Source organism: Peromyscus leucopus, chromosome 10, assembly GCF_004664715.2.
Source record: "Peromyscus leucopus breed LL Stock chromosome 10, UCI_PerLeu_2.1, whole genome shotgun sequence".
Lineage (NCBI taxonomy): Eukaryota > Metazoa > Chordata > Mammalia > Rodentia > Cricetidae > Peromyscus > Peromyscus leucopus.
This window is the reverse complement of record NC_051071.1, coordinates 59,925,675-59,951,841: the sequence shown is the minus strand read 5'-3', so window position 1 is coordinate 59,951,841 and position 26,167 is coordinate 59,925,675. Positions and strand designations below refer to the sequence as shown.

At 44.5% G+C, this 26,167-nt stretch overlaps 1 protein-coding gene across 9 annotated transcripts in view; it reads left to right on the top strand.

Annotated features, from left to right (window-relative positions):
- Positions 1-26,167, top strand: part of Fryl (FRY like transcription coactivator) — a 242,412-nt gene that overhangs the window by 164,521 nt on the left and 51,724 nt on the right. For all 9 annotated transcript variants that reach the window (XM_037209095.1, XM_037209091.1, XM_037209094.1 and 6 more), the window contains 18 exons: positions 463-700; positions 1,815-2,000; positions 2,254-2,340; positions 3,706-3,974; positions 4,608-4,821; positions 5,750-5,874; positions 6,687-6,744; positions 9,310-9,401; positions 11,775-11,947; positions 13,809-13,969; positions 14,529-14,639; positions 15,815-15,969; positions 16,254-16,353; positions 17,522-17,690; positions 19,768-20,027; positions 20,342-20,482; positions 22,431-22,599; positions 25,606-25,690. In XM_037209095.1, coding sequence (XP_037064990.1) covers positions 463-700; positions 1,815-2,000; positions 2,254-2,340; positions 3,706-3,974; positions 4,608-4,821; positions 5,750-5,874; positions 6,687-6,744; positions 9,310-9,401; positions 11,775-11,947; positions 13,809-13,969; positions 14,529-14,639; positions 15,815-15,969; positions 16,254-16,353; positions 17,522-17,690; positions 19,768-20,027; positions 20,342-20,482; positions 22,431-22,599; positions 25,606-25,690 — 2,793 coding nt within the window. The remainder of the gene's footprint in view (positions 1-462; positions 701-1,814; positions 2,001-2,253; positions 2,341-3,705; positions 3,975-4,607; positions 4,822-5,749; positions 5,875-6,686; positions 6,745-9,309; positions 9,402-11,774; positions 11,948-13,808; positions 13,970-14,528; positions 14,640-15,814; positions 15,970-16,253; positions 16,354-17,521; positions 17,691-19,767; positions 20,028-20,341; positions 20,483-22,430; positions 22,600-25,605; positions 25,691-26,167) is intronic.

Below are 26,167 nucleotides of genomic sequence, written 5' to 3'. Positions count from 1 at the left end.
CCCGTTGGAATAGGTTCCAGGCCCTCTCATGACTACCCTGTATTTTCTATTTGTTTCTCCCCCTTTCTAAATCCTTCTATCTAATATTTCCTGCTGCTCTTTCTCAAGAGCACTCTGGGGAAATGTGGGGGTGGTGGGTAGCCCCCTCCACAAGTCCTCTCTGTTTCTACACAGCAGCCTGTCAATTGAATCCAGGACTCACTGTCCTGAACTTGAGCACAAACATCAATAGAATCCCATGAAATTTAAACTCTAGACTCGCACAGCAGGAGTGATTATAGCATGGCCACGTGAACATGAGCCCCGACTTCTTATCCTCGCAGAGCATTTGAAGGGACGGATCAGATATCTTAGTTTTAAGGTTTAGAACACAGACTCGTGTTCGGCCATCTTCGCCGTAAGCTTCGGCAACAGCGGCTTGTTTGGTTCCGAGGCTTGCTAACGGGATTCTGCTCTTGGTAGGCTCACGGTCCACATGGACGAAGAGCTACGGGCGCTGGCTTTCAACACTCTCCAGGCACTCATGCTCGATTTCCCAGACTGGCGGGAGGACGTTCTCTCAGGATTTGTGTATTTCATTGTTCGTGAAGTGACAGATGTCCACCCCACCCTTCTTGATAACGCTGTAAAGATGTTGGTACAGTTGATAAATCAGTGGAAACAGGCAGCTCAGATGTATAACAAGACCCAGGACTCCCAGGTACGGCACGTTCCCACATTGTCTGTGTGTGATCCAGTCGTCAATGACCAATTGTGACGCTAACTGATGTCGATTGGCTCTCTCAAGCTCTACAATTGTGACTCGCTGTAATGACCTTCTGTTGATGGTAATCCCTTGTGCTGGACTTTCTCATTCATGTGTTGGTTACCAAATGCTTGTGTCTAACTGTTAGCCTTCTTCATCTGGTAACAGGTTATGTTTCATTGAGCACAGGGTTTGTAGGGTGATTCTCCTGTTTCCACCATTTCAAAGCTCATATATGAAACCTTTGGTAGTCCTGTCACTAGGATTGATTGATTTAGCAAAGGCACCAGTTTCTTGAGTGCACAGGTCTGTGGTCCTCACCCTACATGGTGCACACGTGGTTGCCTTGTAACACTACCAAGACCGTAGAACCCGAGAAGGTCAAACTGGACCATCTAGCTGCCCCAGGGTCTTTATGCGCATACAAATCCCACACTGAGCACCCCTGCTTCCGACAAGCTCCCAGGTGATGCTGTGTACCTTAGACATGAAAGCCTGGACTTACATAGGAAAGATGCAGTCCAGTCTCTCACTGCCCATTTGTAAACATTATACTAAGAGTGGTTAGGTGGTGGTTGCAGGGTCACAGGGGAGTCAGGTGACAAGTTGGGCACATCCTATGTAGGCTGCCATCGGGACACTTTATTTTCTGCATACTATTACTCTGTTTTCTCATGTGCTAATATGGTTCAGTTGAACTCTGAACCTCATTCCTCCTGCAAGGGCTCCATGGCCGAGATACACACCAAGAACTGTTTTCTTATTCTCAGACCAGGTCTCACTACGTTGCCCAGGCTGGCCTTGAACTCACTCTGTATCCTGAGCTGGCCTGCAACGCGTACCCTTCCTGCTTCAGCCTCCTGAGCTGCTGAGACAGCAGGCTTACACCACCAGCCCCAGGCCACACTGTTGCATTTCAGTGAAGTGAAATGCTGTTTAAATCCCTTGAGCCAAGGCAGCCCTGTTACCGTAACGCTTGTAATCTGCTTTACAGTTACTGTCTCTTTTCTGAATTCGTATATCTTTTTAAATCGTATTTGTTTTTAACTTGCATTTTTTTTTTCCCAAGCATGGCATCGCTAATGGAGGTCATCACCCCCCTCCTCTGGAAAGGAACCCGTATTCCACTGTGTTCCATGTGGTCGAAGGCTTTGCACTGGTCATCCTCTGTAGCAGCCGGCCCGCCACCAGAAGACTAGCCGTCAGTGTCCTTAGAGAAATACGGGCTTTGTTTGCGCTTTTGGAGGTCCCTAAGGTAAGGTTTAGGTGGTTCATGGCGTCATCTCACGAACAGGTTTAAGACTATCCCTCTGCCCATCCGTACTCCATGCAGCTTCCCTTACGCCTGCGGGCCTGATGCAAAGCCACCCCCCCCACACCCCACCAACCCTGCTCCCCAGTTCTTCACAAGGGCACGAGCTGGAACTCTGCTCAGCTTCAATTCCTGTTGCCTGCTCTTCTTAGGCATTCCGCACTTGTTCAGATGCATGGTCTTCTCTCTTTTACAGGGTGAGGATGAGCTAGCCATAGATGTGATGGACAGACTGAGCCCCTCCATTCTTGAGAGCTTCATACATCTCACGGGGGCCGATCAGGTAACTGCAGGAATCTCTTCTCGGTCTTATTTGGGGACCTAAGGCAGGTAAATACACATCCACGTGTGTGTACACATCAGTGTGTCTCCTTAACAAATGCAGTGAGCTAGAAAGTATTTCTCAAACGTATACCATGCGTCAAAGTCACATGCTTATGCTGTGACTAGTTTTTGTCGCCATAAAAAGAAGTTGATCTTGGTAAAGTTCTAGCCTTTCTGATCTCAGCCATTTCCCTTAAATGTGATGTCACTGGACCATCGTCTGCTGCTTAGCGGTTACAGTCTTGGGAAGAAATACTCTTCCATCAAGGGGGAAGAAACACACTTGCTTTGTCAGTGAATATTTTCATCTGCTTTTTGAAAATAAGTAAATAGTATGTTAAAATGTAGAGAAACATTTTATTTAAAATAAATACTCTTCATTTTCTCAGCAAAAACATTTTTTTTAAAAAAATGATGGTCTTTCCTTTTTTCTCCTCTCCTTCCCCCCCCTCCTCTCTTTTCCTGTCCTCTATTTTCTGTGCTTGGGCCAGAACCCAGGGCCACATCCAGCCTGACGCAGGCAAACGTCTTTTAGTTTTCTGGAGTGTGGGTGGAGTGGAGAGGAAAAGCAAGTCAGAACTCCAAGGTTGATGTAGGAACAACTGTGTAATTTACCACTTGAATTTTAATTCTCCTATTGGAGTACATGGGTAAAGATTTATTTGCCTTCTGCTCAACACCTGGTCTTATAACTCATCTGTTACACACAACCATAGGCAGGCCATAATAAAATTGTATAAGCCTAAGACATGATTTAAAATGTATACACTTACAAGAATTGTTTTATATCATTAACTGTATATTATGGTAACAAATAGAGTAATAAGTGACTTAATAATACCTTAAACAGTACTTTTTAAATAAAATGGAAAAAAGTATTAAGTTTTTAAAGATACTAATTTCTGTAAGAATCTGAATGTTATGGAATGAATATTTAAGATGGTGTATCTTAGAATGTGAGACAGCTCACATTCAGGCTGTTCCATTTCATCAGGATGGAAGTTAGTGATTTTCATTTTATTTCTAAAAAGTTCTGTGGACCCATGAAAGTTGAGCATCCACAGAGGAATGACTTAAGCTGTGGATCTTAACCTTCTTGGTCCACACAGCCTTTTGAGAATAATGAAAGCTACAGCATGTCTTTCTCGAGAATAAACTCATGGGAATGTCAGAAATTCACTACTTCCTCAAACCTACCTCCAGCCACACTCTGTATCTTATTTTCCAGAAAACACTGATCGTCCACTTCGGGCATAAAGCACCCCTCCTATATAAAAACTTTGAAAGTTACTCATACAGATAATGATTTGCTCTCTCTCTGTAGACTACCTTGCTGTATTGCCCCAGCTCAGTAGATCTGCAGACATTAGCAGAATGGAACTCCTCTCCCATCAGCCACCAGTTCGACGTCATCAGTCCCTCACACATTTGGATATTTGCACATGTGACCCAAGGCCAAGACCCGTGGATTATAAGTCTCTCCAGTTTTCTAAAGCAAGAAAACCTTCCTAAACACTGCTCCACGGCCGTGAGCTACGCGTGGATGTTCGCGTACACGAGGCTGCAGCTGTTGTCCCCCCAAGTTGATGTAAAGTAAGTCCTTTGCGTAGAGCGCATCTCAAAGTGGATGGTCAGCTTTCGAGATGCATGCTTTTGAAAAGGGACACACACTGGAAGGTCTATACGTCGTGTGCTGTACTATACTGCTCTCTTACAGAGGGATACGGAGAATGTAGACTCACGGGGATCTGTTTTATCTATTCCGTCTGACAGGATAGGCATCTAATGCTTTATTCATTTCTCTCTGGTCCCTCCAGAAAGACTGAGTGCTTGCAATCAAAACTTTATGCTAACGATCTCCTTTAAATTGGTAGACAACTTGACATTCGTTACATAAAACTTTCAAAATGCTTTCTGCCATTGACAGTTGCTAAGGAGAGAGAGTCTCTGTTTTTGAGGGTGTGGCCGCTAGCACTTGGCCCGTGCCCTGGCAGATGGCCACTGAAGAGTGGCACATATTGGATTTGGGGGGGTGGGGTATTAATAACAGGGGGACTAAGGAAGACATAGTTGGAAGAACAACAGCGTGGTAGTTGAATGGAGGTAATGATGAATAAATATGAACAAAATACATATTTTCAAATAAAAGGTATTATTGAAACAAAACGTGTGATTTCTGCCCCCTTTTCCTTAAATTGCTTTCTTTTTTTCTTTTTTCTTTTTTAGTAGCCCCATCAATGCGAAGAAGGTAAACGCCACCACGAGCAGTGACTCCTACATTGGCCTGTGGAGAAACTACCTAATTCTCTGCTGCAGCGCAGCCGCCTCCCCCTCCCCATCCCCCTCCCCCTCCTCCTCGGCATCCACAGGCCCCATGAGATGCTCTCCTCCCGAGACGCTGGCGTCCACCCCTGACAGCGGATACAGCATCGACGCCAAGGTGGGTCTTCCTCACCCTCCGGAGTGTCCCAGTGACTCCACGGAAGGGACATTTTAAATTTCTCCTCATGGAAAATAAAATAGAGAGGCTGAAGAATATATCACTCATGTCACTGGGGAGGAAAAAAAAAAACATCTTGGAAAATTCTATTGTTATTTTTGTGGACTCCTATTTAGAAATAAGAATAGATTTTCCACTGGGCAAAAGCAACCGTGTACATAAAAATAGCATACTGAAAATGTTAAAGGAAGTAATAACATGTGTTTCCCCTTATTTCGCTTCCCCAGCCCGTATACTTCCCATTGCCAGTAGGAGTCATTGATTCCTTGGTTTATTGGTTTCATGAGACAAGTCTCTCATATAACCCAGGCCAGCTTAGAACTCACTGTGTATCCTGGGCTGGCTCAAACTTCCAGCAATCCTCTTGTCTTAGCCGCCCCGGTCCTGGGATTACAGGGGTGAACTGTTCCCAAAGTCATCGTCTAATAATTCAATGCTTTCACAAAGTTTGCCTAACTCACACAGTGGCATAATAGATACTTGAGAAGAACTGCTAAATAGATTGTCTGATGGGACAGACGGCGTCATGGAGTGGTTGGAGGAAACCTAAGACTAGGGTGTCGGAATTTTGTTCTTCTTATGTTTATGGATCAAAAGATAGGAAACGTCTGATGGATCCATGGAGCGTTGTGTGGTGTCGAATCTCTCTACCAACAAGTTCGGCAAATGAACTTGTAGTAAGCCATCGGACAAGCCCTTTAGCTTTTCTGGGTTCCGTGTGCTGAAAGTGAGTTTTGAAGCAGCCTTTGTTTGCCCCCAAAATGTCATTTACTCAATGGTATTTGACCCAAGATGATTAAATGTCAAGTTATTTGGTTGACTGTCTAATTGTAAGTAAGTAGCAATTCTGATTTTTTTTTTCTCTCAGATTATTGGCATCCCATCCCCTTCATCCTTGTTCAAGCACATAGTTCCAATGATGCGCTCCGAGAGCATGGAAGTCACGGAGTCCCTGGTTCTAGGTCTTGGCAGGACCAACCCAGGAGCCTTTAGGTAACTCTCTTCTTCTTTTTCAATGTGCTGGAATACCAAGTGTGCTCAGCAGAGAGGCGCAGCGGAGTGGAGGGAGTCCAGGTCTTTTGCACATAGGTGCAGACCAGCTCTGACCTCTCCACTTAGTCAATGTACTCAGCCATCCCTTTCTCATCTGTACTGAGCAAATTCAAACTTGGTTTTTCTCCACAAAATTGTTCTCTGATATCACCATTTTTATATAAATGATCAAATCATGGGTGGATTTTGTTTCCATGGGCTTTTCATTTTGTTCCCAGTCCTGTGCGATGAGCACATTTTCCATTTAAATCAAAATGTAAACCAGGTTCTGTCTAATCTTCTGTTACTATAAACACTGGTTCAGTCAACAACTGTGTGTGTTAATCAGTTGCCTTTGTATCTGCCTGTCTCCCTAGGAAAATCAGGCTAGCCTGCTGTGTGGCAGGATGTCATTAACTCGTTAGCGGGCGTGACTCATTAGCAGCGGGCTAGTTAGTGTAAAAGGGAGGAGGAGAGCATTTCACACATAACCATGTTTCACCTCCATAAAATATACACAGTTCACAAAACAATGGAATAAGTCTCAATGTTATTCTTCTTCATAAACAGAAAGGCTTATGCCATGTTTTGCAGTTTCTAAATGTTCAATTGGATGACTGTTTTGTAATCAAAATGAAGCATTAAGAACTGTTTGAAACAGTAGATTTAGGGTTAATACTTATCAGTTTCTGCTGTTTCCGTATGTATTTGCAAATGTCAGGTTCTACCCACCTAGCTGTCAGTGCAAAGAATATATACCGCTTTTCTTTTAGGGAACTGATAGAGGAGTTACACCCCATAATTAAAGAAGCACTTGAAAGAAGGCCAGAGGTAAGTCGTTATGTAGATTCCCATCATTCAGTATCTATGTGGTAAACCTTGTCCTGATGTACCCAAAAAGGTAGAAATTAAGGTGCAAAAGGCTGATGTGTTTTCTTGTTGTTATTGTTTGGGTTTTTTGTTTTTGTTTTGTTTTGTTTTGCTTTTGTTTCTTTGTTTGCTTGCTTCCTTGCTTTATAGTGGCCCAGCCTTGTCTGGAACTCACTATGTAGACGAGGCTAGCCTCAAGCTCAAGAAATCCATTTGCCTATGCCTCAGGAGTTCTGGATTTGAAAGCACAAACCCCCGTGCCCAGCTGCCTGGTGTACTTTAAACATGGCTTTTCCTGTGCGGATTCTCTCTCTTGTCCAGTACAGCACAAGCAGAAACCCAGGGTGTAAAGCAGTTGGAACGTCACTGCCGCACGAAGGAGAGCAGGACGTAGGGTCTGCTGCACAGAGCTGGCAGGCCTTCTGAGAATGGCCACACAGTAATGCCTTCAGTGTTTCCAGCCTCGCCGTCTCTGCGGCAGCTACTCGGTTGCCTTTGAAGCATGAACTACTGTCGGCACTCAACCCTGGCTGCTCCCCGGCAAACTTTCCTTAGCAGCAGCCAGCGGTCCCATTCAACAGCCCTGCTTCTCAAATCACACATCTATAGAACCGAAACATTCAGAAACAGTAGGCTTTTTTTTATTTTTTTTATTTTTTTATTTTTTGAGACAGGGTTTCTCTGTGTAGCTTTGCGCCTTTCCTGGAACTCACTTGGTAGCCCAGGCTGGCCTCGAACTCACAGAGATCCACCTGCCTCTGCCTCCCGAGTGCTGGGATTAAAGGCATGCGCCACCACCGCCCGGCGAAACAGTAGGCTTTTAGGAGCAAAGGAGTGTGTAAACTAATTACATCAGTTTGCTGTGACACGCGGATATGAGCTTATAGAAAATGCCTAAGATAAATGCCTCTGGACTCTGCCTGCATCGTTAAGAACTGCTGAGCTGGGCTTGGGGACATTTTTCCTAATGGGCAAAGGCACTTACTGTAGGCAGAAAAACAACATTTGACAGTATTATGAAAGTATCCAGAAATTACTTATTTTTTCTGCAAATTGCATACGAGGAAAAGAAGTTAACTATTAGGCTAGCTAGCTCAATACGAAGCAGCTCATGAAAGTGGCCTGGTTTTCAGTCTGTCCTGTAGTCTAGTTCTGTCATGACCGTGACCTCTGAGAATTATGCAAAGATCTTGCTAAAATTTAGCTGCTAGGCCTGTCCAGGGAGAATCCCTGGGGCAGTGTCGAACATCGATTTCTGTGAAGCAACTTACATGGCCTCAGATCCCTGTGGAGGATCTCTGTTGTGCATGCTGGGGTGGTGAGGTCCCCTGAGAAACTTAAGCGGAAGAGGGAGTTAGTGAAGCTGCTGTCCTGTACAGAGAACTCTGAAGCCACATCATCTGCTGTAGGGTAGCAGCCGGGTTCCCCTCTGGTTACAGGGCACAATGATTAGGTGAAGAGTCCCTTGAATGCCAGTTCCCATTTGGGAGTCTGCAGCCCACAGTCTTGCGTGGGAGATAAACGAAAGCATACAACTCTGCAGACATCCTTGAGGACGGTTAGGAAGCTGTTCATGTCACAGTGGGTTTCTGTAAACTCTTGGAAGACCCCAACGAAGTAGTGAATGGAACAAGTCAGCAAATGAGCTTGCTTCTGGAGGGCAGGAAGGTGGATGGGGATGTGGAAGTGAGAGATTAAGAAAAGTGCCCAGTTGCTCTGGATTAGGAAGGTGAGTTTGTACGTGAGATGAGGCGGATAGAAAGTGATACAGGAAATTGCTCCCCTACCCCTGTTCAGCTTGCTGTCGGGATCAGCACCCTGTTATCTTGGCCCTTGTTTATTCAGCCCATAATGGGCAACGTTGTCCTTTGCTTTTATGTGTACTCTCTGTTGGCAAAAATTAATTAGGTAGGAGGCAGGCATGAGCAAACCCTTAGGTTTTTTTTTTTTTTTTTTTTTTTTTTTTTTTTTTGGTTTTTTCGAGACAGGGTTTCTCTGTGTAGCTTTGCGCCTTTCCTGGAGCTCACTTGGTAGCCCAGGCTGGCCTCGAACTCACAAAGATCCGCCTGCCTCTGCCTCCCAAGTGCTGGGATTAAAGGCGTGCGCCACCACGCCCGGCAACCCTTAGGTTTTTAATCTGTTGGGATTGTTTCCTCTGCCTCATTTTCTGAGTCTTAGGGATCCCTCATGACTCTGATAGGACATCCTTGATTAATTCTTCTGAAATCAGCAGGCCACCAAATCACCAAAGAGTAGCTGTAGGATTGTATTTCTGCCGCACATAGGAGGGACCAATCAGCTGATCAAATGCTATGTGGTTTTGTTTGGCTCTTTAATTTCACACCCTCCACACACCTGTCCCTTTGAGACCACAGCCGACAGCATCCGCAGCATCCACATGTATAACCGTGATGAGCCCGCTCCTCTCCCGGGCAGCGACATTGTTGACTTTCCAAATCACAGTGGCAGTTTCCCACGAATTTCCCCAGCGTTTCCTTAATTCACATCTCTGTCTATTTGGAACAGAATATGAAACGGCGCAGGCGTCGAGACATTTTACGAGTACAGCTGGTACGGATATTTGAACTGCTGGCGGATGCTGGTGTCATTAGTCACAGGTCGGTATTGAATTCTGACTTTCAAAGCTTTGGGATGATTAGGGAATGTGTTTTCTCCTTGAAATACATGAAAACAGAAAAGCACCATTGCAACCAAAATACCTGTCTAATACACATGTCAACATCTGTGAATATTATTTACCAATTAAAGAGGCATTCAATCCATTAGTCAACAGCCATAAATTATGTACCACCAGAATCAGAAGCAGGGTTACCATGAGTTTGAGGCTAGCCTGAGCTACAGAGTTACCAAAATAATAATAGTAATAGTAAAAATAAAGGAAAGAAAGAAAATCTACAATCAGCACTAGCTTGGTCAAAAACTAGCTTTAATGTGCCCGTGACTTTGATATTTGATTGGAGCCTTGATTTCTAGGAAAAGGCAATCGTGGTGGCCTTTTCTTGACAGATTTATAATCCCTTAACTTGTTTTGAAGAAAAATATCTTCTGGGCTTGAAAAAAAAACTCCTATGTTCAAAGGCTAACTGTTAACAAGGCATGCAGATTTCTTCTGATGAACTGCTGTGGATCCTGATGGGGAAATTATGAGCTTTATAGATGTAACTCACAGCTATGTTTTCCACCATTCACAAGCCATAAATCCTGGAGTTATTCTTGACAGTAGGACCAGGACCCTTGAGGAAAATACCATTAGCTGTGAGCTGAAAGTGAACAGTTTCCTTTGGAGGGTAATGATGTCAGCTGACCTCTGAAGGCGAAAAGTAATGGATCTGACCCTGTACACACAAGGTAGCTGGGAAGAAGTTTTGGCGGGAGGAATAGGTCGATAATGTAACAAGCCTAGTAACGGTGTGTGCTATCGTTTCTTCTGGCTGTTTCTTAGTGTGCCCGACACCTTTCAGATCTAGCATCAGGACTTGTGACAGACTCGGGAAACAGAGCTTTAGTGGGAGAGAATGTTAAAACCATAGATTCACTTTTCTTGTATGCCGAATGGAAAGTAAAAAAAAAAAAAAATGTGATTAAAGGTGATCTCATTGAAATTATGAAGAATGAAGTGGAGATGTAGAATATGTATGATATGAGCCTTTTGTGCACCTTTTAATGTGGTAGGAGAGGATGGATGACCTTTGAATGGTTCTGTTTTGGATGACTACCAAATACTGGAAGACTGCAAATGAACTTCAATATTAGTATTTGAAAATAAGCTATGCCCACTTCTGAGCGGTAATTGTTTTAGAAAAGAGCTATTTTGGTTCATTTTTTTTCTAAAGAGAAAATTAATGGGAAGGTTGTCACTTCTGTGTGTGTCCCCCATCCCACATGGCTAAGGATGGGAGACATTTTGAATGCCAGGGAGACAGGGACCCCATGTGCCAAATGTGTTCAGTAGCTACTAAGCGATGTTTAAGTGAACTAATGTTCTTTCCTGGTGTAGGGTGCGGCCCACTAATTGGTGGTGATTTCTGTCACAGAAGTCAGAATTTGGCCCATCAGTTCATGCAGCACATGTTTATTATTACAGATGGATATTTTTAATATAGCCTTTGAAACATCTTACTCTTATTTGTATGTGATCAGGATGTTTTTAAAGATATAATTGGTAAAAATAAAAATGCTATTTGGAAGTACTTTCCCAATATAATGAGAGCTGACCTAGCCGAATAGAAATGTAATACCCTTTGATTTATATAGCAAGCACTTACTGTTTGCAGGGTCATTTTAGGCACAGTGACTCATGTAGGTTCTTATTGAAACATACTGTCATAGTCCTGGGTACATAACTAAGAGCTGATGGGACAAGACAGGAGTCTGGACTTGTGACTCTAAACAGCCCCATGACTCTGGGGTGTACTTCTCTTGCCTCAGTAGGAATCCCAGAGCAGGCTTAGGGCAGCTCCAAGTCTAAAACAGTCTAAGATCCAGCACTGTGTCCTTGAATCCCCTTTAAATATATTCTTCATAACACGCATCATCTCAGAAAGGCCGGGGATAGATAGTCAGCCGTGCTAAAGGTGTGGTATGAAGAGCAACAGAGAGGGGACACTGTACTGGAACTGGCCTTCCTTTCTGCAGGGACACATCCCCACCCCCACCGCCCCCCACAGGGCTCCCCACTCCTTGCCACAAAGCATTATATGTGAATGGAGAGTTGGTGATATTTAGTTTTTGTAAAAAGTAGGTATGAAATTGGATGGTATAAATTACAATAGCAGTCCCTTGATGAAGAAGCACCGCCTACTTTTTATATTAAAGTAAGTCAAGATCGTATTGATTTCATTTTTACGTCAGCCACAACCCCCACCCCACCCTACCCCCGGTGTAGGGGGCGCTCTTCGGACTGCGGTAAATGGGATTTGTTCTTACTTCTGCTGGGATGGAGAGTCACGTTTTCTCTTCGGTATTTTCAGTGCAAGCGGTGGCCTTGATAGCGAAACGCATTTCCTCAACAACACTTTACTGGAGTACGTAGATTTGACGCGACAACTTCTGGAGGCCGAAAACGAGAAGGACTCTGACACGCTGAAGGATATCCGGTGTCATTTCAGTGCCTTAGTGGCGAATATCATTCAGAACGTGCCAGGTAGGGTTTCCGGTTTCCCAGGGCACCCTGGGATGTCAAGGGGCCACTCCGAGCTTTCCTCTCCTTTGAGGTTTTGTATGTTAAGGAAGTAGCTTATGGGCGGGACATGCTGACCTCAGTGGGGAGAGGCACTTCCTGCCCAGACTGGTCATGTGACTGTCATCTCTGGGACCCACATGGAGGGAGAGAACTGATTGCTGGGAGCTGACCTGTGACCGCCACACCAGCTCTGAGGCATGTTTTCTCTCTCTCTCACACACACACACCAATAAATCAAATTAATTAATGAATTAATTAAATATATCTTTTAGAACCTCTAACTTGAGAGCATCCTGGGAAACTTATGTCAGCACAATGTCAATGGCAAAAGTTGTTTTTTATTGTTGTTTGTTTGTTTGTTTTGTTTTGTTTTTTAACCTCAACAATTAGTGTCAGTAACTAAAAATCAAGAAGGAACCAGCCCAGTAGGGGTTTTCAACAATCATCAAGACACTGATACAAAATTCAGAAGCTCTCAATTAGGATGAGCTCTTGGGACAAGCCTGTACAGTGAGCCAGGAGTGGGATGCTCAAAGTGACAATTGATAATAAAGTGAACAAGTCACGCCTACAGATTGGAGGAAGAGAACGGGTGATGGATATACATTAAAGCACGTGGACAGTGTTACCGATGGATTCATTTCACAGATGCGTGCCTGTTTTTGAGCAGGCACTGAGAAATGTGCTATGGAGATTGAGCTATACAGCTGCTTTAAAAAGTTATAAATTCTTTCCAAATACAAGATTTATAAAGATTAAGCTTTTTGTATGCAGCATGAGTTGATTTTTTTCTATATCCAAATATTATTTTGTTATTTTTAAGTAATATATACTAGCCTTTGCCTTTCAATCACCTGGGTTGTATTTTTTGTCCTTTGAAAGGTAAATGTTATTTGAGGGTCAAGAGCATTTTTCTCCTCTATATTTTCTATGTAGAAGAGTGGCTAGTGTAAAGGTAGATTTAGTTTCATTACTATGCACTTTGCCCGTGAGTCATCTTGATTTATTGAGATACTGTTGAATTTCTTAACTCACATTGATACAGAGAATATATAGGGTCGGTGTGCTGGCTAGTTGTATGTCAGCTTGACAAAGGCTAGAGCCATCTGAAGAGAGGCGACCTCGGTTGAGAAAATGCTTCCATAAGATCTGCCTGTAGAGCATTTTCGTAATTAGTGATTGATGGGGGTGGGCCCAGCCCATTGTGGGTGGTACCGTCCCTGAGCTGGTGGTCCTGGGTTCTATAAGAAGGCAGGCTGAGCAAGTCATGATAAGCTGTTATGTGGAACTTCCTCCTCAAGTTCCTTTTGGTATTGGTGTTTCATCACAACCATAGTAACCCTGAGTAAGATGTAGAATAGGACTCCAAAAGGGTAAGTTCCCAGTGGGTACCAAAACTGAACCATTTCACAGAGCATCACAGGGCACACAGCAGTCTGCACATATGACTTAGAGTAGATCCCTCCTTTGCTCTCATGTCAAGATGTATGTGTGGTGCCTTTCACAAAGGCAACGTTTTTACTGGGGGGAGAAAAATACAAAATTTGAAATAGCACTCTCCTGGTCAAAAGCTCTCACGTAGCGATGAATCAAGCCCCTTGTCTTCCTGGAGTTCATCAAGCAGCCAGGAAGAGGCTGGTCCTGACTCTAGCTCCCTCCTGGACTCCTTGCGGCATCCTGCCTGGAGGTTTTAGATAGATTCAAATGCAACTTCCTCTTACTATCCTGTAGCCTTTGGTTTTTTAATAACTGACAAGTTGGCATGCACGCTAGAATAAAATGAACTAGAAGTCAATATGTCTACCTGTTTTTATATTTACAGTGCACCAGAGAAGAAGTATTTTTCCTCAACAAAGCCTTCGTCACAGTCTGTTTATGCTGTTCAGTCACTGGGCAGGCCCCTTTAGCATCATGTTTACACCCTTGGACAGATACAGTGATAGGAATATGCAAATCAATAGACATCAATACTGTGCATTAAAGGTACTGCCTTATATCCCCGATTGCCTTTTTACTGTGTTAAGAGTCATTTTTCTTTCTGTCTCTTCTTGTGTACTATCCTGAACAGAAAAGGATGTCTTCAGAGCACCAAGAGTGTTAGGGTATGGATTCATCTGTACATAGGTAGCTTTGTCTAGGTACCTAAAATACAGTTCCGAAAGTCTCTAAGATTTCATTATTGTTTTCTTAAAGGAGGGATACCTATTGTTGTTGGTGTTCAAGTCTTCGTTCTCTTGGCCCTCTTGTCTTGAATGGAGTGTGATGATAGACTAACTTAACTCATAATGAGTATCTCCCTTTTAAAAGTTACTGCTATGATAGGGGTACAGCTTCCTGACAGAATGCTTGCCCAGCATGTATAAGCCCTGGGGTTTATCCCCAGAACCACACACACACAAAAAAAGATTATTATTAAATAGTTCCTTGTGAAAGGTATTATGGCTAGATACACATGAGTAAAAATACCTTGCCTCTTCTCATTAAGCAGCAACATTTGACTTCTTAAATGTTTTAAGTGTAATTGCAATATTATCGTTTGAAGGCCATGTCTGCTGTACTGTGTTGTGGCCCTGTTGCAGACAATGTGGGACTGTCATCAGATGGCTATTTATACAAGTGGCTGGATAACATTCTGGACTCTCTGGATAAAAAGGTAATTCTAGCAGTTCCTCTGAAGTTTCATAATAAATTACCATTGCGTTATTTGCAGTTAATGTGTGGACCTCTGAAATAAGTCTTCCTTAAAAATAGGATAGAATTATATGCATAAAAAAAAGTAAGGGCAGCCGGGCGCTGGTGGCCCACACCTTTAATCCCAGCACTCGGGAGGCAGAGCCAGGTGGATCTCTGTGAGTTCGAGGCCAACCTGGTCTACAGAGTGAGATCCAGGACAGGAGAAAAAAAAAAAGGACTGTGGAGACAGCTCAGTGATTGAAGCACTTGCCAGGCAAGCGTAAGGACCCGAGTTCAGATCCCCAGTACCCATGTAAATGCCAGGTTGACATGGCAGCCTACTGGTAATTCCAGGGCTCACAAACAACTGGACTAATGTTACTGGTGAGCGCTGGGCACAACTGAGAGACCCTCCCTCACTGAATAAGCATGTGATAGGAAATCAAACAGGATGTATCGTCTAAGGAAGTTATAATTCTTATTACTCACATGAATAATTTTAATTTCCCTTTCACAGTGTAGGATTAATAAGGTGCCGTATGTGTATCTTAATAGGATGCAGTCTAAATAACTAAAATTAAAATACATTGTGTTGCTCTTGTGGAGAAGCGTGCTCTTTACTTTGTCTCCTGTCACCATTTTGACCCCTTTTGAGTTGATCCTTCTTTCCTGCCTCCCCCTTCCTCTCCTCCCCCCTCCTCCCCTCCCCCCTCCACACCTCCTGCCCTGTGCTGATACTCAGTTTGCACCCCAGCTTCGCAATATAAAGTGTGGCTTACCCCTCCCCCCCCCGAGTTATTGCAAATAATAATTAAATTTGATAAGAATCATTGAGGAGGGCACCATTCATTTTTTTTCTGAAAGCACGTAGCCATTGTTCACATTCATCAGCTGCCTTGGGGGCTCTGTTGGAAGAGAGAATCAGATTAAAATAGCCTTGCAGGAAAAAACAAAAACAAGAGACATACATAGGATTCCCCATTCCCCTCCCACCCCTAACCCACCCTCTTACCTCCCCTCCCCGTGAGTAAACTGTGAATTAGCTGAACGAAAGGAGATCGGATTATGTGATGGCATACGATGAATAGATGCCGGATCCTTCAGCGTACGCCCTGTCTGCTGACTTCCCTCTCCCTGGTCCTCCCCCTTCCCCAGGTCCACCAGCTGGGCTGTGAGGCAGTCACGTTGCTGCTGGAGCTGAACCCAGATCAGAGCAACCTGATGTACTGGGCCGTGGACCGCTGCTACACGGGTTCCCGGAGGGTGGCCGCGGGCTGCTTCAAAGCCATCGCCAACGTGTTCCAGAACAGGTACCCAGGCCCCACGCTGCTGCCCAGAGTGCGGTTACAGTTGTTTGTGTGTCTGTTTCCAAAAAACCCAGACATATTCAGAACCCACTGTTTTCTTTCCTTGAACACTAATGACATTTAGCTGGTAAAGGATCACGACCCCCCTGAGTCTGTTGTCTTAAGAAAAGGAAGTCCCTTGTAGCCTTGGAAGACACTCACAGCCTTGTCCTTTGTCTGCCATATCCGTTCTCTGGAGTGAACATTTCTAAACATTGCCTTTCCTAACTGTGGATGTTTGTCCTCAGGGATTACCAGTGTGACACAGTGATGCTCCTAAACCTGATACTGTTTAAAGCAGCTGACTCTTCTAGAAGTATCTATGAAGTTGCTATGCAACTCTTACAGGTTCGTGTGCAAACAGTGGTTAGAATCTAACATTCCTCAGGATTTGGCTAAGCTGATATTTTGTTTTTACCATTAATTCATAGTAATATTGGTAGTTAAGTATGGTACCAAGTTCTGGTTATCAGTAGAAATGCAAGGCAAAGACAATATTGCTATTTAAGTATTTAAATAATATAATGTATTCAGAGCTGCCCTATAGAGGATTGTATCAGTGTGTGTGGACATATTTTGATACTCAGGATTCACTAATTAGGGCTGGTATATTGGAGTGGCTACTTCTGTTTGACAGGTGAAAACGAGGTGGTTTGGGGTTTTTTGTTCTGTTTTGAGAACCGTGTAAAAGGGTATTAATCCTTTACGATATCCTTTTCTTAGATTAACATTATTATCTAATTTTTAACTAATCGATACAATTGATTATTAAGAAGACCTTAAAGTGGGGTTGTAGTAGATGCTGATGTTCCTTTTTATATATATATAAAATTTTATGTGCATTGGTGTTTCACCTGCACATATGTCTGCAAGGGTGTCAGAATCCCTGGAGTTACAGACAGTTGTGAGCTACCATGTGGGTGCTGGGATTTGCGGGTGCCACGCGGGTCCTGTGGAAGAGCAGTCAGTGCTCTTAACCGCTGAGCCGTCTCTCCAGCCCTGGATGCTGTTGTTTCTAAAGGCTCTGAAGTAGTACCCGTGCTGGACCCACTAAGGAATTACATCCAATTTCACCTTTTTTAATGAAGAAGAAGGTTAGCAAGCACTCTTGTGCTTCACATAATATAAGCCAAGGGTAGTTTATAGTCTGCCTAGTGATTAATCAGGAGCTGTTTCAAGGGGCTTTTCCCATGTGCCCATATTATATGCAATTATATTTTTAGCTGGAAAAGTGATTAATCTTTTTCAAGTCATTGCACAGTAAGTTGCTAAACCTACTTCAGACTGGACTGTGCACCCGCATCACTGGTGTTAGAGACAGGGATGCAGATCCTTCTGAATGGTGGTCACCTTCTGCAGACATTTCATGCACTAGAAATTAGCATGGTGATATGAATGACTGTATAGATTTTAAACTGGAATACTGTGTAGGAGAGTTTTTTGGTTTTTAATTAGAGCTGAACTTTAGAGGACCCACTAAGTATTAACTGAAGTTGATGGAACTACTTTCCCATAGATCCTGGAACCGAAGATGTTTCGCTATGCCCACAAATTGGAAGTTCAGAGAACAGATGGAGTCCTCAGCCAGCTGTCCCCGCTGCCGCATCTGTATTCCGTTTCTTATTACCAGTTGTCTGAGGAGCTAGCCAGGGCGTATCCAGAGCTCACTCTCGCCATATTCTCAGGTTGCCCAAGGAAATGCTTCCTATTTCTTTTACATTCAGTTCTAACTGCGTGCGTGCGTGCGTGCGTGCGTGCGTGTACGTACATGTATACATATAAGTGTGTGCTGGCATGCTGCCTCCATGGGAAAGCAGGGCTGATACCAGGTCTTTTCCTCGTCACCGTTCATCATATTTTAGATAGGGCCTCACTGATTTTATTAGATGGGCCGGCTCCTCTCTCTCCTTCCACCTCAGCCTCGGGATTAGAGATGGTTTTGCTGTGCCTGCCTCTTTACCTGTGTTTGGGATCCACACTGGCATCCTGACGTTTGCGTGGCAAGGCATTTCACTGACTTAGCTTCCTTCTTCCGGCTCTAAAAGACCATCTTTAGAACATTCAGAACATCGGAAGTGTGAGGTTGAGTCAGAACATGTCTGAGAGAGCAGCTTTTTCTTTAGCAAGAACTTTAACTCATCTCTCTTGCTATTTAAACTTTTTGATGGCATGGTGTTGCTTTTTAGAAAAAAGAAAGAGAGGGCTTCGTGTACAATTTAGGTTTTCTGTTTTGCTCTGTTCACAAAGTGAACCTTAAAGGTTCTGACTCCCAGGCTCCTCTGTCACAGCCAGCTCAGCACCTCTGCGCAGTGCCTTCCTTGAGGACCTGCGTGACATACACCAACCACCGTCACACCCGCCATCCACCGTCACGTCCACCTCCACCATTTCATGTTCTCATCCTCTTCTCAGGAGGCTTTAACTCCGTTAGTGTCAGGTTTCTGTCTGAACCTTTCCAGGTACCTTCTGGCTGCTGGCTCTAATCTCTAACATGTCCTAGTCTTCAGTCCTCCAGCTGTTCACAGCTGTGGATGTTAGCTGCCTTCTGTGGCTTCCATTTCTAGGTTTCCAGGCACTTCTTATTTCCTGGCTTTTCTTCTGCCTCCGTGGAGTATTTCTTTCATGGAGACTTGCCTTCTGTTCACGTTGATATTGCTGCACTTCAGCCTGGGATGACTCCGTCTCCCAGGAGGAGATCAAGCCTTGACCTGGCCCTGGTTCCTACACACAAAGTTAGGATCTCTTCATTCAGTTTCTTCTGGGTGTCAGAGCTTGTGTTTCCTGGCAAAACTATACAGTTTGTATATAAACGACGCAAATAGTCGATGCAGAGCGTTTTTCTTTGTCCTGAGACTTCATTCTTACTGTCTTGCTCATTTCAAAAGCACAGTTCAGAAGTGTCAGGAGTGGAATAGATCTTAGAACTCTTTGATCTTGTGAAATTGAAGCCAGCCCTTAAACAGCGCCTCCCAATTCTTGGCCTTCACCCCCCCCCCCATACCCTTATAACCACTGTTTACATCACCTGACTACTGTGGATAGATAAATGGAATCACGTAGTATTTTATGTATGTGGCTAGGCTATTTCCCTTAGCACAGTGTCTTCTGGTACCTTCATGTAGCGTGGAATGGCTTTTCCTCCTTTTTGAAGGCTGTGTGAGGTCCCAGGGTCTGTGGACCCATTTTTTTTCATCTGTCAGTCATTTCACTTCTATTTTTGTTACGAATTCGGATGTGCAAGTATCACTTTGAGTCTCTGTTTTGGATTGTGTAAGATGTGGATTCAATAGTTGGATTGCTTGGATGGTAGAGTAGTTCTCTTTAATTTTTGGAGGAGTCATCATTCTGATTTCCATACAAGTAGTGACCATCTTGTCATCTTACCAAGAGTATGGAAACATTTATTTAACTGCCTAAAGCACTTTGTATAAAACGTAAGTATGGCTGGTCATGGTGGCACACGTTTGCAATCCCAGGACTCCAGAGGTGTAGTTCAAGGCCAGCCTGGGCTACACAGAGAAAAACTATCAGAAAATAAAAGAGGTAGATGCTTTGTGTTAGCTGTTTTTTTTGTTTTTGTGGTTTTTTTTGTGTGTGTGTGTGTGTGTGTGTGTGTGTGTGTGTGTGTGTATCTTTGTTTTTATTATGTCAGCCAGGAGACATTATGGCATGTATCAGTGGGAAATGAGTAACGTGTCTTCCTGTTGGCTAAGAAGCACATGGGATGATGTTGGGTCTCCCCTTTGATATGCCTCGAACCAGAGATCAGCCAGCGGATCCAGACGGCTCACCCAGCAGGGCGGCAGGCCATGCTTCATTATCTCCTGCCCTGGATGAACAACATCGAGCTGGTTGATTTCAAACCTCTGCCCTCAGCGAGACGGCAGGATGAAGATGAGGATGATTCACTAAAAGACAGAGAGCTCATGGTGACGAGCAGGCGCTGGTTACGGGGAGAAGGCTGGGGATCCCCCCAGGCCACCGCCATGGTGTTGAACAATCTCATGTACATGACAGCGAAGGTATGGGGGCTTGTCCTTGTTGTGGCTGCACAGTTTCGGGTCAGGAGGATGAAATGTGGTTAGAAATTGGTGCTAAGATGGTTGTAGGGCAGACATATGAAACCTAGAGTATAAACTCCACTTATCTTTTAATTCCACCAGAGATGACTGATGACGCTCGTGTTTAAATTCCCTGAAAGAAATAACCATTCCTTTAATGTTTGGAAAGGATGAGGTTTTCTGGAGAAGCTATTTCTCACTGCTTCGTGGAGTGACGCGTTTGGCTTTTATTAAACAGGCATGTCTGAAGTGTCTCTTGTGTGTGCTGTTTTCAGTATGGTGATGAGCTGGCCTGGTCGGAGGTGGAGAACGTGTGGACCACACTGGCAGATGGCTGGCCAAAGAACCTGAAAATTATTTTGCACTTTTTGATCAGCATTTGCGGGGTGAATAGTGAACCAAGCCTTTTGCCTTACGTACGTATTGTGGAAGTCTGTTCATCTTTTAAAAATGGGCGCATTAGTGTCCGTCAGAGTATGGGCTGGTTGCCCCACGGAGGCAACAGGGAGTGGCGTGAGGACAGTCGGGAACAGTGTGCAGACTTGCTCTGTGACTCCTCGGTCACGGCCACTGCATGCCGCTCCAAGACAGGTTAGGCTTGCAAGTTCTGGCATTTCACCTCAAGGACTAGACAGGTTTTAGTCTTCGAAATTACACCTAGAGTGATCGATCGGCCCCTTGGTAAGTGCCGCTGTGATAAGGGCTACTTGGGAAGCTGTGGAACGCCGGGAAGGGTTATCTGAGAAACCCCGGAGAAAGGTTAATACTGGAGAGGAGGGTGGTAGTGATGTGGAGCCTGCCCATTGGGCTTTCCCTCGGCTGCGGCTGGCATTTTGATCAGAGAGCTTAGGGCCTGTGTCTTCTGGAAGGGAGGGAAAGTTTGGAGATAGACGGCAAAGCAAGAGATGTGATGTTCTTTCCTGCTCCGGGGGAAAAAGGAACACTTAGATCCATCCAGGTTGGGCTCAGTGGAGAGATGGCTCAATGGTTAAGAGCGCTGGCTGCTCTTCCAGAGGTCCTGAGTTCAGTTCCCAGCACCCACAGGGTGGCTCACCACTGTCTATTTTCAGGGAATGCAATGTTCTCTCCTGGCCTCCACCGCACCAGCCACACACAGGGTCACACACTCATGTGTGCAACCCACACACCCATACGTGTTAAATGTAAAATGAATTTTATATTAAAAAATAAATCCATCCTCCTTAACAAAGCAATAGGAACAGTGAGGGCTAAAATGAATGCCTAGGTGTGCACACAGGTCTGTGGGCATGGGCGTCTATCTCCCCAAAGTGTGCCCCACAGAGGGCCGGGTCTTCAGGGGGTCACCATCAAAGCTCTTACAGACCCTTCCCTATACAGACTGTGGGGTGCTGGAGATGACTTGGGGGGTGGATGGGTGCTCACTGCCACCCAGGAGGTGGAGTCACTTCCGGCCCCACTTCCTTACTGTTCAAGATGACTCCACTGTTAGGGGCAGTGGTCGGGAGGAGGAGAACCGAGGAACCCCGGGTGAGTAGCAATCACAGGGCAGTCCGACCTGACGGCGGCAGCCCAAAGCTCTGTCCATTAACGACGGCGGTGTCTTTACAGGAAAGCACCCCACCCCTTTCCTGTCCTCCTTGTCCATACTCATCTTCCACAAAGAGATCAACTTTGATTTTTTTAAAAAAATTCTGTCTCAATGGGGACTGGAGAGATGGCTCAGCACTTGTTGCTCTTGCAGAGAGCACCAGGTTCAGTGCCTAGCACCAACATGGTAGTACACGACCACCTGGCAGGGACCTGCTGCCCTCTTCTGGCCTCCTCATAGTGCAGTGTGTAGCTGAAGTTTTCCTGGTCCTGCCTGGCCCCCGGTCAGGACAAATCTCTCTCACCCGCCGGTCCCGCAGCCAAGCAAACACACAGAGACTTATATTACTTATAAACTGTATGGCCGTGGCAGGCTTCTTGCTATCTAGTTCTTATATCTTAAATTAACCCATTTCTATACATCTATACCTTGCCACGTGTCTCGTGGCTTACCAGTGTCTTACATCCTGCTTGCTCATGGCGGCAGCTGGCAGCGTCTCCCTGCCTCCCAGAATTCTCCTCTCTCCTTATCGCGCCTACACTATACTTCCTACCTGGCTACTGGCCCATCAACATTTTATTTATCAATCAATCAGAGCAACACCTTCACAGCGTACAGAAAGACATCCCACAGCACCAGTGCATTGACACAGTGTCCATAAACCCACCAAAGCATGTGCACGCACATAAAAACAGACACACAAAAGAATGAGTGAGTTTGACGCGTCTGCCTCCAGACCAAGCCACGCGATTAAAAAGTCTCCTCTTTTCTCCTGCACACTTTCTCTTGCGCAGGTGAAGAAAGTCATCGTTTATCTGGGCAGAGACAAAACGATGCAGCTGCTGGAAGAGCTGGTGAGTGAGCTTCAGCTCACAGACCCCGTCAGCTCGGGCGTCACGCACATGGACAACCCGCCCTACTACCGTATCACCTCCAGCTGCAAAATCCCTTCAGTCACCTCAGGTGAGCAGCCCCCACCGCTTCTGTGGGAAGCAGTGCTCTGTGTAAGTGACTTCTGTCCCCTGTCAGGTGGCTCTTGTGACATGAGACCGAGATTTTGGATTTTCCTTTAACAAGCATGCTTGGGTTTAGAGAAGGAGTGAGCCATGCTCCAACTCTAGATCCAGCTTTAATTTTTAATTGAACTGGTACTATAAAAAGATCATTTGCCATATATGTCTGTAGAGAACAGCAGAAACAAACATTTAGGAAGATATATGAAATTTTATCCTGTTGTACATATGATATACTGTTAGGCCAATTTACTCTTTTCCTTGAGATGTTTTTGTCTGGATGATTTGTCCCTTTTGTTGTTGTTGTTGTTTTTAAGGCAGGGTTTCTCTGTGTAGCTTTGGAGCCTGTCCTGGAACTCACTCTGTAGCCCAGGCTGGCCTTAAACTCAGAGATCTGCCTGCCTCTGCCTCCTGAGTGCTGGGATTAAAGGTGTGCACCACCACCGCCCGGTGATTTGTCCCTGTTCTTCAGATGTCTCATTTGTCTAGTGGTCTTCAGATTCCTTATTTGGATGCCTTCATTCTCCTGAAAAAACAAAAACAAAACCCTGTCCCAACCCTAACTTTGGGGAGGTTCCCTTTTGGCAGGTTATATCTGATCAAATGAAAGGCATTTGGTAGTCTTTGAAAAAAAAAAAAAAAAAGATTTATTTATTTATTATGTGTACAGAAGAGGGTGCCAGACCTCATTACAGATGGTTGTGAGCCACCATGTGGGTGCTGGGAATTGAACTCAGGACCTCTGGAAGAGCAGTCAGTGCTCTTGACCTCTGAGCCATCTCTCCAGCCCATGGTAGACTTATAAGTTAGTTTAGATTGAAGGGTCATGCTGTTTGTTGAACTGTTGCCTCTTTTAATCAAGAGGTCTCTCCTGTTCGAATATAATCTTTATCAGTTTTGATGGTATCCATAGCTTTTCTTCTCCCATGCAAACAAAAGCAAATTCTCTTCCCCACCTTAGCACATATCTTGGTTTCCATTCTGAGGTCAGCACATCTTTAAAGTATACAGACTCATTTAATTCAGCAGGTTTTTTTTTGTCATCCAATATTTCTCCATAGCTGCCGTTTCTTTCTCATTAGCATTTAAAAAAATTAAAGTTAATAAAGCATTATGTGATCTATTTCTGGGGGTCTTTATTAAGCATATCTTTTTGGGTATGGTTATATCTTTCTATAACTACTGGTCCTGTAGGATTGTGTGGTATACCTGTACTATGCTTTATATGGTAATATGCAAAAAAAAAAAAACTGTTTCATTTTACTAGAGATATATGCTGGAGCATTGTCTTAACTTGTACAGGTATCCCCATGATGGCTATAACTTCTAATAAATGTGTAATTACAGAATCAGCCTTTTCAGAACTCCAAGCAGTTGCCCATTGAAATCCTAAATATGTATCTATGGTATAGTGTACATTTTTTAATGTTCCAAACTCTGCAAAATGAAACATCCCTTTGCCAAATTTCATTTCTTTGAGTACCCTTTGGGTTACTTTCTGCAGGTAGTGGAGTTTGGTTGTATAAAGAACAAGTAGGACATGTCCTTATAATTTCCTTGGCTTGTTGCCAAGTGATGGGAAAATCTTTTTTCAAACCCTTGCTATTAACATGGTACTTATGAAATTCTGAGACTTCTAGCACATATCCTACCAATAACTGATCAATTTCATCATTACCTTGTTTTAGAGGACCTGGTAGACCCATATGGGATCTGATATGTGTTATATACAAGAGATGATTTCTATTTCTGTTTATTTCTTGTAGTAATTGAATAAATAACAAAGTTAATTCTGAATCATCTGGAATAAGTTCAGCAGTTTCAATATGTAAAACAACTCTTCTGCATATTGAGAGTCAGTAACTATATTAAGAGATTCTGGAAAAATCTAATAATACCATGAGAATAGCACTATAATTTTGACTTTTAATTCTGACATTTGAACAGAATCATAAGGGCTTTGAGCCACTTTACTGAAATTTCCTGACTTATAACCTGCCTTTCCTGATTCGTTTCCATCAATACACAATGTAGGGGCTCCAGAAATTGGTGTTCCCCTTACAATGTGAGGAAGGATCCAATTAGTTCCCTTTATAAACTGAAGTCTCTTGCTCTGGGGTATTTGTTGCAGAGTGCAGTGTCTGGCGTTTGTAAGCTCTGTGGGTGTAGAGGAGCGTTGTCTGCCTCAGTTGTCATGTGATAGAGTGCTGATGTCCATCTGTGTAGTGCCTTATCTCCCGGATGGGTCAGACCTCCCAGAAAGAGTTCTGATCATCTCCCAAGAGAAAGGATATGGGCATGTGTGGGCTGCCAGTGGCTTTGAGGGCTGCAGAGTAGGAAGTGCAGTTCCAAAATCTAATATGAGCTTCCTCGTCTGCCTCCATGCCCCACCCCCAACGCAGCTGTGATCAGTGTGCCCCAGTCAAGAAATCTTCTGATTTCCTCTCCGTGGTGGGAAGAGACGGCCGCCAGCTACAAATGTCGTGGAGTTGCATTTTGGAGAACGACTCCTTTTTAAATAGATTTTTCAGACAGTTGTGGTTTTGCCCTGTTTCAACAACAGTGTGGGAGCCTCTTCATTTTCTCCCACGACCTGTCTTCATGACAATCACTTCTTACCCATTTATTTTCTTTTTCGCATTACATTTCTTCATTGTGTTAGTAGGGGCACAGGCCTGCCGTGGTGTTCATTTGGCGGCCAGAGGACAGCGTGCGGGAATTGTTTTTTTTTTTTTTTTTCTTCTTCCACCACGTGGGTCTCTGGTGCCAGGCCCAGGTCGTCAGGCTTGGTAGCAAGTGCTTTTCCCCACTGAGCTATCCCTCCCACACCCACCGTCCCGTTCCTTTTACGATCAAGAATGTGGCGCTCATGATGAGCATCGTCAATGGATCAGTACTGATCCAAACGTTTACTGTCCCCTCCAGCTAACGGGCACCCTTCTATCTTTGGCAACAGGAACTACTTCCAGTAGCAATACGATGGTCGCTCCCACAGACAGCAACCCGGACAGTAAGGCCCTGAAGGAGAACTTTGAAGAGAAGTAAGTACTTCCCTCTCGGAGAGTGCGGCCGTTTCCCCGGGTGGGGATGGGGGTGTGTGTAACTCTTCACGCTGATGTATTTATTTTCCGTACTTGAAGATTTTCACATTGACTCCTTAGCGCCCTAGGCTTTTTGATACGCTCAAGCAGTGATAAGTGACTGTAGCCAGAGGCTTTCCCAAGTGAGTGTCTGCTCTGCCTGTTTCTATGCGTAGCTCTCACCGCGATCCCTACATGACGGGATGTGTAGAGGGGAGTGATCGAGAGCTTCGCCTTTTGAGTTATAAGGCAGGAAGTAATGTGTGCCTAGTGGTAATATTTTGTATACCGCGCTTCTCTTCCACACGGAAAGTAAGACATAAAGGGAATGAAGGGGTGGCTTGATGCATGGAGCACTGGCCGCACAAGCGTGAGGATCAGGGGAGAGATTCTCAGCAACCCCCTGAAAGCCAAAGCAGGCATGGCGGCCCACCAGTA